Here is a 12,085-nt window from a genome sequence, read left to right as displayed (position 1 = left end):
TTTGGCTGTAGGGCATTTGCACACACACAGTCAGTTTATCATAAAATTCCACTGACTTCAATATTTGCCTTTTTTCCTGGCATCTCAGTGTCTGAAATGTTTCAGGCCTTTAAAAAAAAGTTACCTGAGAAAGCTGGCTTCAGGTTAGAACGTTCAGCAGATTAGCAAATGGAACTTCAACTCGAAGAATGCCATCTGACCAGAGGCAGCAAAGGCATCACTTCAGTCTCTGGGGACCAATAATCCTGCAGGCCTCCGGAGCCCTCCTGGTGTCATTCAGCTGCAGCAGTGCCCTTACAGATACTCATTATGACCATGCGTATCCCCGAATAGCTGTTAGATGAGGCTCGTTTTTTCAGTTGAGAGCCAGAGAAGTGTATGAAATATAAAATTTTATGCAAACGTTAGGCTCCTTTTCAAGGGTTAATATAAGCGTTTTGAAAATTCACACGGTGCTCCTGGCAGTTATGGGGCAAAGTGGTGTCTCTACCTTGGGAGCACCTGATTGATCTTCCTTAGAACCCTCTAGTACTTGTCTTATAGGCTTTGATTTTCCCCCCCTCCTTTTGGCCTTGCCTTTGGCACCTCAGCATGTTTATTCATCACCTTTGGGTAAATCTGTAAACATTGAAGCCACCTCTCAGCTGGTACTCAGTGTCTTAGCCTGAAGCTTCCCTTGACCTTCACTCTGTCTGAACTCTGAATGACAGCTGGGGAGAGTGCTCTTTTTACTCTGATGTCACCATTTTGTTCCTGCTTTGATGGAGTCTGGGCCTGGGATAGCTTGTATAGACCTTGTGCAAGCAGCCAGGACCCTTGATATGTTTACTGAATGTGAAGCCCTGCCCCACCATCAGGGCCTGTCCCACACCAGGGGCCTGACCATTTCTCCATCTGTACTGGGGAAGCCTCAGAACCAGCTCAAAGGAGTTGGGAGTTGCGGTTGTTGATAATTGCCCTTTAGATAGTTACCTGGGTCACACATTTCTCCTAAAATGTTAAAAAAAAAAACCCCACACTCCTACGCATTTTATTGTACCCAAGTATCATGTGTTTGTATACGTATATATTTTTTAACTAAGAAGAAAAATAACCCTGCCTTTGTAACGCATTCCTTTTAACAAATTGTTTATTGTTGTATCCAGGTAACAAGCATGGTAAGTATTTTCACCAAATTGAGTATTCTGTACTTTAGCTGTGCTTGGCAGACTTTTTGGCTAGCTGTGTGTTATCAGCCTTGGCTTTTTTAGAAAAGACCCTTTTAGGGAAAGGGGAAACCACTTACCTGGTAGCATCTCCTGTGTCCTTGGGTATAGAAAGAACCCGTCTAGCCTTTGACGCAGGCGGGGATACCTGAGAAAGCATGCCCCCCGCCAGCATGCTGCTTGGCCCCGTCATCGCCCTGCCTCTTCGCCCCGCCGCCCCGCTGCTTCTGAGCCTCCCCACCAGGTGTCTGCCAGGGCTCCCAGGCCGAGCACACAGCCGGGCCTCCCAGCACTCTGCGATGGTCCTACCCCAGATCCACAACCACGCCTCTTTTCTCACCCTCCTCCCCATCTGTGTGCTTGAAAGCAGGGCCTTTTTTTTCCCCCTCTCCTTGAGCCTGTTAAGTAATTGGAGACATCTCCCTTTGGAAGCTGGAAAAATAAATACGTTGTCCACTCTTCTCAGAGGCTTCCCATTCTGTTGGAAAATGGATTAAAGATTTTTTTCTTTTTAAACCTTGCTACTGGGTGTTCTCAGTAAATGTTCAGAGTTACAGTAGGTTGAGTGTGTTTTTAGCCTTCTGGCTGTGTTTATTTATCTGTGCATGTTTGCTTTTTCGGCCTTTTTTGTGGCACTGTATTTTAGTCCCTGTGCTCGTGGCTGTGCCTGTTTAAGCTGCCCGGTAGCCATGTGTTGTGTATTAATTCTGTGTGTCACTGTCACCTTCAAGGATCAGACTGCAAAGGATAAGGCCCTGCAGCACATGGCCGCCATGTCGTCAGCCCAGATCGTATCAGCCACTGCCATTCACAACAAGCTGGGGCTGCCAGGGATTCCACGCCCCACCTTCCCAGGGGCGCCGGGGGTAAGTCATGAGGTGGATCCATAATGATGGCCCCTGAGCGCATGGGGTCCACGTGGCCAAGCACAAAGCCATCCACCTGGCACTTCTTGTTAATTGGGTCAGGTGTAAGAGAGGGTAAGGACCATTTTGTGGCGCCCTGTTGCTGAGTGCAAAATGGTGAAAGAAAGCATGGAATGAGGGAGAGGGGGAGAGTAAGAGAGGGAGAAGGAGAGGGAAGGAGCTTAGTCCCTGAAGACATGGAATTAAGTATCACTTTTTTGGTGCCCTTCCAGGTTGTTATCTGCCTCTTCAGCTCTATCATTTTAATCCTGGCCCTTGGTCTCTGTTCCTGTGTCCTCAGGGTCACTTTATGGCAACTAACTCCTAAAGGGACAGAAGTATTCTATTATCATTTTCATTTTGCACCTGCCAAGGGCTGAGCAGCTTAATGTTATGATCTCATTTAATCCTCAAAATAATCTTAAATGCCTCTTGCTGTTATTGCCATTTTACAGATGAGAAAACTGGAGTTAATTAGTAACAAACAAGAGTTTGGGTAACGTGATCATAATCACATGGTTGGCGATGTCAGGACGCATACCCAGGGCTCTCTGACTCCCTTGGCATCCTACTGCCTTTCCAGCAGGCCTCCAGTCAGCGGGCACCAGAAAGCTCAGGAAAGCTCACAGCAAAGGAGGCGTCTCTGCTGCTGCTCCGAGCTCCTGGCCTCTCGTTCTGAGCTGTGTCCTCTCCCCGGTGCTGGGAGCTGCGGAGGCACATGTTACACAGGAAACATTTCAGAATGGAGGGAGGAGGAGAAGGGTAGGTAGGCACATGGGTAAAGCAGTCAGATGAGATATTTTTGAACCCTCTGCAGTGCACCCAGATTTCAGTTGGGTGTCAGGTGAACGCTGAAGAGCTGCTGCCTAGTCCCTGCCGTCCAGGAGATTTTCTGGAAGAAAAGCCAGAGGGAGCTGTAGGTTGCAATCTTCTGCAGGGCAGCGACCATATCTGCATTTAGGGAAGGTCACTTTGCAGCTGGTGGATGATCTGAACCCACTGTCTTTAGCAAAGATTACAGTGCACAGACATCCTGAGCAGTGCTTTGAGGTGAACTCATAACCCTGAAGCTTTTTGCATTTTGCCTTCCAGTTCTGGCCGGGAATGATACAAACAGGACAGCCTGGATCCTCACAAGAGTAAGTTTGAGGAGGGGCCAGCAGTGACAACTAGGGGCTGGTCACAGCCCACCCCGGGTAGAGGTTTCCTGGCACCAGACTGCCTGCAGGCTTGGAGGAGAAGGGAGAATTAACCTGAGATCACCAAAGTCATCCCCTATTGTTATCTACTGAGGCCAATAGCAGGAAAGAGACTGCTCAGATCCGGGAGACGTGTAAACACCTCACTCCCACCTTAAGTATTAGTGGTCGTGCAGCTGGCAACAGGAGGAGGGGCTCCATCCCTTCATGGCTTTGGGGAGCCTAGCCTGGGGCCCTCCTGAAAGTGCTTGCTTGAGAGAGGGCAGTGGAGGTGATCCTATAGCCCATTTTATTCCGGCTTTCCCTGTAGTGGGGGCAGCTGATAGAAAGTCCTACTGATGCTTTGAGGGCGAGGGAAGCAAGCTCAGTAAGCTGGAAGATAAGGGCAGTCTAGGGATAAAAGCAGAAAGGAACTCCTGCCCATGTATTCTCAAAAGAACTAGAGCTATTTGGCCCAGAGGAGAGCCTGAAACGTCCCAATCCTTGCCTGGAGATGGTGACCACTGACCTCGGTCTCTGCAGGGATCAGAGGAGAGGTTCAGAGGTAGATATCGCAGCATGTGCAAGGCAGGCTGACATCTGTCCAGCTCGTCCCCCGGAACTGGCATGAGGCTTGGTGGTTTGGTCCCCAGCAGCCTGCTGGCCCGTCTCAAATGGACAGCATACCTGGGCCTCTGTCTTGGCAGAGGTCTGCCTGGGCTGTGCTACCACCTGCAGACAGGGAACCTCACGGTGGCGAGGCCCCCAGGTGGGTCCCTAGCCCTGGGAGGCCAAGACCAGGCCTGGGAAGTAGCCGCGGTTTCTGACTCTCCTCCGTCCTCTGTCTCCAGCGTCAAGCCCTTTGTGCAACAGGCCTACCCTATCCAGCCAGCGGTCACAGCCCCCATTCCAGGTGAGTCTCTGCGGGACCCTCTTGCTTTGTTCCACAGCTGCACACCCTCCCTCACTTGCAGAGCCATGGACGCCCCCTTCTCGCCGGCACCCTCCTTAAGGCAGGGTTAGCCCGGAGCTCAGGAGGGTCAGGGGGGTGTCCCCTCCCAGGTCCTGATTCGCCTCGGTCATCTCTAGAGAGCTCTTCTCATGGGCTTTTAAAGAAACAGGAAGCCTGATCACTTTCACTCAGGACCCTGGGTCATCCTTGGAAGGGGAAGTTGCTGTGGTTCCTCCCTCATCATAAACAGGCCATGTCGGGCAGTCCCAGTCTTGAGGGCAGATAGGGTTTTACTCACCCTTTCTCAGAGAAGTGCGTTTCAATTCCGAGCACGCTTTTTTAAAGGAGCGCTTACACGGAAGCCCAGCCAGAAACCGGGGACCCAGCCGGCCTGCCTGCCTCCCGCCGCACGCAGGCGCAGAGGCTCAGTGGGACTCTCTCCGTTAGAGACTCCCCAGGCTGCCGTGCATTTGCTCGTCACCCTCTGCTCCAACACCATGGAGCATTCCGAGAGAGTACTCACAGTGCTGGTGACTGCAGTCTTAGGGAAGGAGATGGTTGAGCATAGGAGGTCTTTGTTGCCTGTCTTTCCTGTCTCACAGGAGATCTTTGCCAGCACCTGCTTCCGCTCTTTGTCACTCTTGTCGTGGTCCCCAGCGAGGCCCCTTTGCCCAGGATTAGGTGTCCTCACGCCACAGCCCTTAACCTGAGCTGGCGCCAGCTTTAGAAAGAGCCGCCACGTGCATTGCGCTTCTCCGGCTAGCCCTGCCTCTGGGCTCCTCCACCAGAACCCACCACTGCCTGGCTCAGCTCCCCCCTGACTCTGGTGGACGGGCCTGTTGGCCTTTCCTCCTGGTAGGGCCCTGCCCCGGGGTTGGCCTGAGGCCCGAGGGGAGGTGAGCGGCCAGGTTGAAGGTGACGATCGATCGGTATTTCAGGGTTTGAGCCTGCGTCAGCCCCAGCTCCCTCGGTCCCGGCCTGGCAGGGCCGCTCCATTGGCACAACAAAACTCCGCCTGGTGGAGTTCTCAGCTTTCCTCGAACAGCAGCGAGACCCAGACTCGGTGAGTGTGCCCAGAGAGGTGTGTCTTGAACCCAGGGTTTGCCCCTCTTTCCCTGCCCTCAGGCCTGACAGGTAACCTGTGTGAAGCAGACCTGGTGGAGGATAGCGGAACAGCCCTTCAATTAAGAGAAAAGGTATTTCTGTTGACAAAATATGTGGAACTTTAGAGCTAAATGGTTATGGATGCTGTGGACTGCGAACTCCAAGGATTGCTGGAGCTGTAGCGAAGGACCTTAACAGGCTCTTGCACGTGGTAAAATGTAACATGTTTTGAGCCCTGCCCTGTGGCTGGTGCTTTGTGCAAAGCTTATAGATAGGATCACGTTTTACCCTCACAAAACCCCATAAGGGTAGGTGCTCTGTGGTACATGAGAAAACAGAGAGGTTAAATAATTTCCCTATAGCCACAGAGTTACGGATTAGAGATTCAAACTCATGTCTTTAAAACTCAAGCCTAAACATTTAGCCATTATTCTATACTTCTTTTCAAAGCGGTGTCTTCTCAAGATAGCAAGTCACTACCTTCTGAAGGAGAAGTAACAGAGTAGTACTTAAGTAATTTGAAGTAGAATGTGATGCATTATAATTCCATAAATACCAAGAACATTGGCATCTGGACTCTATTTGTCGCTTTTCTTCCTTCCCATTTCCCCGCCCCATCTAGTGGCCGTCATCCCCCTGTTTCTCAGCCAGGCCCACCATTTCCCCTGCATATGTGAGCCTCCCTTCTTTCCCACCCGACAAGCCTGAGACCCTTTCTTCCCTCCCACTCCTTGGCTGTGATTAATGAGCATTGCATCTGTGTGTGGGTGAGCCCAAGGCAAAGACTAAAGAAATCAGGAGTTTGTCTTTGGGAGCTTTACCAACTCCTTTCCATAATTTGTACCTCACCCCACCCTGCTGATCTCGGGGGCTACCAAAAGCACACAGGTGCCATGCTCTCTGGGTATTTGCCGCCTTGCTGTCATTCTGTTACCAGGAAAAATCATCATGAATGAGTTCACCGTCTGTTGTAAGTAACTTGGATACAGACATCTGGAGGTGACCTCTCCTGGGAGTATTTGTACTTTGGCTCGCTGGAAAGCCTCTTATGGTAGGATGGGGGAGACCCCACAGGTAGAGGGGTTTCCGCCAGCCGTCATCAGAGTGGAGACTCGGGAACCCATGTGTGGCCCCCTGACATTTCTGTCTATGAATTGTGAATGCTGGGAGCTGGTGGAAAAATAGAGCCTGCTCCAAAATTAGGAAAAAATGAAGAAGGAGATGTAGAGTAGGTCATTGGGCCCATTGAGGCAGGTCAAGGAAAATGAGATTATTGAGAACAGGGAAGAGAAGGCCACCTGGATCCTCTTCTCTAGTGTCTGAGTGGCTTTACAAGAAGGGTGATGGTGAGAGCTTAAATCCCTCTCTGCGGGAGCATTGAAATAAACAACCAAAAAGATTACCTTCCTTTTCTTCCTCTTCTGTCTGAGAAGTGTAGATGGTTCTTTGGCTGAAGACTGGGCTTTTGGCCCAGATTGTGCTTCTGCTTTCTGTAACTTGTGTTTGTATGACACCTCACTGCTCGCAGAGTACATTGTCATTGGTTATTTCATTTTGTCCTCAACGTGCTGGTGAACTGCATTCTTTTTTTCCCCATTGTACAGATGAAGAAACTGAGGCCCAGGCACATTAAATGACTTAGGATATTTAGCCAATAAGCAGGAGGACCAGGAGTTCAGATCTTCCATTTCCGTGTACTCTCTTCACTACTGTGAACCACCACCAATTGTGAAGGTCTCTTGGATTGTGCTTTCAGTCTGTGTATCTCCTGTATCAGCAAATCTCTCTCTTTGCTTCTGACCATTTTTTTAAGGAATAGAACTCCAAGACATTGGGAAGCAGAAGTCCCAAGATGTTAGTTGTTATCCTTGTTACAAGACTCAATATAATGTTTTATCACCAAAAAAGAAACAATTTTTTTTTTTTTAATTTAAAAAGCCTATGGCAGCCCCCTCATATTGTAACTGTCCTCCTCAGTTATGGACCTGTTAGGGCCCAGGATGACCAGTTCCTCTTTTTCCTGTTGTTGCTGTTAATTGGGCTTCACACTGTGAATCACCAGCAGATTCATTCAGTCCATTCTGTAAACATTTATGAGCACTTGCTTGTTCAGGGCGCTGTAGCGAGGAGGGGCCGGCCCAGTGCTGCACAGCCAGCCACTGGCTCTGCCCTTGGCGGAGGTGGGGGGGACGTCTAGTGGGGGAGGCACACGAGGCGATAGTCACACATGAGGCCACTGCAAAGTGTGGTGACCGCTGGGGAGGGAGAACACTGGACGCTGTGAATGAGGGACAGGGAACCGGGCAGGTTTTGTCAAGGAAGCAGCCCTCATGCCAACAGGTAGAGCATCGATATGGGCAGGGACGAGTAAGGGAGAAGAGCACTCGAGGGGCGATGACTCTGTTGTAGGTAAAGCAGGAGGTGAAAGCTGGTGACTAGCTTAGAAAGGCAGGGCCCACCAAGTCCTTGGAATAGAGTCCAGAGATACTTGTTTCATGTATGTTCAGGATTACACTTAAGACTCTGAACGGTTCGCAGTTGGCAAGGCAGAAATTGAGACACAGATGTAGAGAACAAACGTGTGGACACCAAGGGGGGAAAGTGGCGGAGGGGGGTGGGTGGGATGAACTGGGAGATTTTGACTGACATATATACACTAATATGTAGAAGATGGATAACTAATAAGAACCTGCTGTATAAAAAAAATAAATAAAATTCAAAAAAAAAAATCTGAACGGTTCAACTAGATTTGACCTTTCACTGATGAATGAACAGGTTTGCTTCTTTAGCTTAGACTCTAACACATGACTTTAATGGTGACAGATGTGGTAAACTAGAGAGTGAATTTCCAGAGTAGGAGGGACTTAAGGGAGACCACCCTGAACCGAGGACCAGGCAAACTAGATTCTCCTCTTGGCTTTGTTGCTCCCCAAGTGTGCCTTATTTCCTCTTGGGCGACAATACAGGCAGAAAAGGGTTCAGACCTGCCCACAGCCATTGACTAACGATCTCTCCAAGCCTCTTCTATAGAAAGAAATAGAATTACCTACCTCATAGGGCTGTGATAGGGATGAAAAAGAATCACACTGCACCAAGCTCATTAATTTATTTGCTTGGTTTTTGCCAGCACTACCCATAGACCCAGGATTCCAGTGAACCCAAGCCATTGCAAAGACGTAGGGGGAAATGTGTGTACATGTCTGTATGTAGACAAAGATTTGCAGAATCCCAAGTTGAATTTGTTTAGGACCTTTAATTATTTGTCACTTTGTTGGCTTCCTTATCAAATTAACATGCTTAATGTTTGATGTTAAATTTTAAGGGTAGTATATCCAAATTTGTTTAAATGTACCAGGTGAGTTTCTTTTCGATGGCTTTAAATTTTCCTATAGCTGGAAGTCTGAGAGCCAAAGAAACCATTCACATGCTACATGTTTTTTCAGTGTGACCTTGGACCTCAAGAGCCTTTACATGTTCATTGTAACAGCACCTTATGTTTGCAAAATGAAGCACATATTACATAATTGGAGAGGCTGGTGCTTGAGACTTGCCAGAATGCTTGTTTTAAGTAATCTTGTGAATTCTCCCCCATTTCAGTTAGTCAGCCACCTCTTTTAGTCCCAGCTGTGCTGGAAATTCAATCTTCGGTTTACCACGTGTCACCTGCTACCACTAAAGATTCTTCACAATTCTGCCACCCCTCCCAGCAGTAGTACTGGTGATAGCCAGCACTGTCTTACCCAACCCTATGACATAGCCTGCCCAGTATTAGGCAGCCAGCTGACATTGGAAATGGGATTCAGATCCAGGTCTGTCGATTCCATATCCTGAGACCTGTAACCAAAGGTTCTCGGGTCCATTTGTATCTGATGTGTGTACCTGTAGCCAGCCATAATCTACAAGGAGCTAAGGGAAGACTAATTTGGGGGATGAACGCCCCCTGCTGGCTCTGCATCATGTGTAAACCAGACATTTCCCGGAGTCGGTGGTTGTTTATATTGGTGGAGAACCAGCAAGTCAGTCCCTCTGTTACCTTTGGCTCCACTAGAAGCTAAGAGAAAAACAGCAGAGGGTGAAGAAAGGAAGATCTAAAAAACAAAGACTATTTTAGAAGTGGTTAGTAATGCTTGAAAGTACACTTTCTACACGATTTCAGTGTTGCGTATCAAAGGGTGTTAAGTGCAAGATCCTCCACCCGGGGTGGGCTTTTTAAAAGGGCCTCGCCTGTAATCAGGGCCCAGTTCCTGGAGACCTGAAGCAGCTGCTCCTTTAGAGAAATGAAAACCCGGCCTTGATGAGCTGTAAGCTGAATCCCGTGTGTGCATGCAGAGTGGCTTTCCTGATAAAGCCTAACGGGATCCCTCTACCTGCTCCCTGGTGCAGGGCAGGTTCCTCCAGCCGCCCCGAAGCTCAGCCACACCTTCCCAGGCAGAGGTTGTGTATTTAATGCCTACCGTGATCTGGATTCCAGAGCAAGCAGGGCTGTGAGCAGGAAGAGAGTGTGTGAGTTCGGTTAGGTAGGAGTTACACAGCCAGAGAAAGGCAAGCTTTGGGGTGGAGAGGGCGGGACAGGAGATTATTTTCTTTAGATTTTGAAGGAGCATTATCTTGGGGAAGAAGAAGTTCCATGATGTGCAGGAGCACACCTGACCAGGGAGACACCTCTGCTAGTTGCAGCCATCACGATAACCTCCAGCATTGGCTGAGCTGTGTCCCAAGCCCTGCGTGCCAAGCATTTGACACAGGCACTGTTCTTACGTCCCATCTCTCAGTAATGGAACGGAGGCTCAGGAGCATTAAGGTACATTATCAAGTTCCACTGCCAGGAAATGGCTGTGCCGTGGTTTGTCTCCCCTTTGTATATTCACCATGTCACTGTACTTTTGAAGAAATTAAAAAATCACTCAGATGCAAAAACGGCTGCCCTTCAAGGTCTGAGCTCCCCAAGCACAGCCTGGATGTAGCAGGCCCTTCATGAACACGGGGGCAGCCAGTGAAGGAAGGTGATCGGGACATTTGGAGAAAGAAAAGTAAGGACCCTTGATTTGGGCTCCACAGGAGGAGAGAATTCCCGAATGATACCCAGGCTTGGACGATGGCAGTTCCTCAACCAGAAGGTGAGGAGTTTTGCTGCCTGGAGTGACCTGGCCCCTTATCTTTATTTCTAAGTGGCTGGAACAGCCTAAAAGCATGGGACTTCCCCAGTGTGGGGAGTGAGTCAGCGGTCTTCACAGCCTGAGGGAACCTGAGTTCTTCCCTCTGGGGGGAGTCTTGTCCCTCAAGTTTTGCAAATATATTCTGCAGACAGCCTGATTCTTTTCCATACAGGCAGTTGGTTAAATGTGGACCCCAAGGATGATTTCATGGTTTTATGTAGCTTCTTTCAAAGGCCTAAATTCACAGATCAACTGAAATTCCTTTGTCAGATCTCACAGATCCCGACTTTGGTTTGGAAAATGTGACCAGTGCAACTCTGAGGAAATAAAACATTGAGGAGGGCCGTGTCAGAAAGAAGAGTCAATTGTTTTGTATGGGAATTCAGTTGGAGAAGTAAGATCAGAAGCAAGGTTTAGATTCCAGATTGCCAGGAGGATCCTCGCCTACATCCTGGACAGAGTGGAAGAGGGCAAGTTCTCTCTGAAGAAGCTTCCAAGCCCTGCAGTGCCTGCTAATTAAGGGGGTCGCTACATCTCAAGAGCGGGGTTGTGTGTTCATAGGAAACAGCTCTTTGGGGAGATTTGGTTTCTGGTCCTTCAGAAAAGAGACTCTTTCTCTCCCCCAGTTCATGGCTTGTGTGTGGCTCCCATTAATAGTGAACCTGCATCCTAGCATCTGTGTAGCTCCCTAAGGCTCACGCAGAACTGTCATGTTTCCTGTTTTGTTTGACCTCACACTGACCCGTGAGATGAGCAGGCCAGGTGACATCTCTGTTCAGATGAGGACACCACAGCCCAGAAAGTTTAAGCAACTTGGCTCAGGCCACACAGCTCAGAAACAGCAGGGCCTGGATTCTAACCCATGGGTTCTTAATGTACGCATCACATATTTGAATAAATGGTCAGAAAGCACATTTGGCCTCCCAGGTCCTCAGGAGGTCTGATGGTTGGCTGTGCTCAATGTTCATGCTTCTGCCTGCTTTTTCTCTTACGTGTTACCACGTGTGGTCTTCCAGTAGGACGTGGGCCATGGAGTGTTCTCCAGTGCTGGAGGTGACAGGTCGCTGTGACAGCCTTTCCCACCCTGTCCTGCACGACTGCCAAGCTGTGCTGTCAGCTCATCCATGCCAACTGCACCCTCTCGTAGCAGCAGTGGGTGGTTTACTCTCCATGTCTGAGCTTCTCTGGACGCTCACCCTCTTTATTCATGACCATTTGGGGATGAGGCAATTGAAAGCATCTGGAAATCTGGGTTTTATAGACGTTTCACAGAGGCCCAGCCAGGCTCCATCTGCTTTCCTTAGCAGGTCAGCCACCGCCACCCCCCCACCCCCGCCTGCCTTCCCGGTCGCTGTCCCTGTACTCAGCCAGTGGGCCTTAACAGCTGCACTTGTGTGGGGAAGACGCACTTCTTTTTAAGAAAACAGCAGCCGCTCCATGGAGGTGGTGGTGGAAGTGGGAGGTGGGGTGAGGGGCTGCATCCTGGTGTGAGATCCAGGAAGGAAGGACCGATTCGTTCCTTGTTTCTTGTGTTCAGTGATGTTTCTTTCTGGGAAGAGCACAGGGAGGGGAGGAAGCAGCACCG

At 49.4% G+C, this 12,085-nt stretch overlaps 1 protein-coding gene across 13 annotated transcripts in view; it reads left to right on the top strand.

Annotated features, from left to right (window-relative positions):
- Positions 1-12,085, top strand: part of TEAD1 (TEA domain transcription factor 1) — a 263,630-nt gene that overhangs the window by 203,485 nt on the left and 48,060 nt on the right. For 12 of the 13 annotated variants that reach the window (XM_089915149.1, XM_089915139.1, XM_089915146.1 and 9 more), the window contains 4 exons: positions 1,937-2,071; positions 3,203-3,249; positions 4,140-4,201; positions 5,179-5,303. In XM_089915149.1, the coding sequence (XP_089771275.1) occupies positions 1,937-2,071; positions 3,203-3,249; positions 4,140-4,201; positions 5,179-5,303 (369 nt within the window). Of the gene's footprint in view, positions 1-1,145; positions 1,158-1,936; positions 2,072-3,202; positions 3,250-4,139; positions 4,202-5,178; positions 5,304-12,085 lie in introns of all 13 variants that reach the window. The other variant, XM_022555758.3, reaches the window with a different exon arrangement.

This window comes from Delphinapterus leucas, chromosome 7 (genome assembly GCF_059928025.1).
Source record: "Delphinapterus leucas isolate spDelLeu-1000000601 "Yukka" chromosome 7, BTC_Dleu_Yukka2, whole genome shotgun sequence".
NCBI lineage: Eukaryota > Metazoa > Chordata > Mammalia > Artiodactyla > Monodontidae > Delphinapterus > Delphinapterus leucas.
This window is presented reverse-complemented; position numbering and strand designations above follow the sequence as displayed.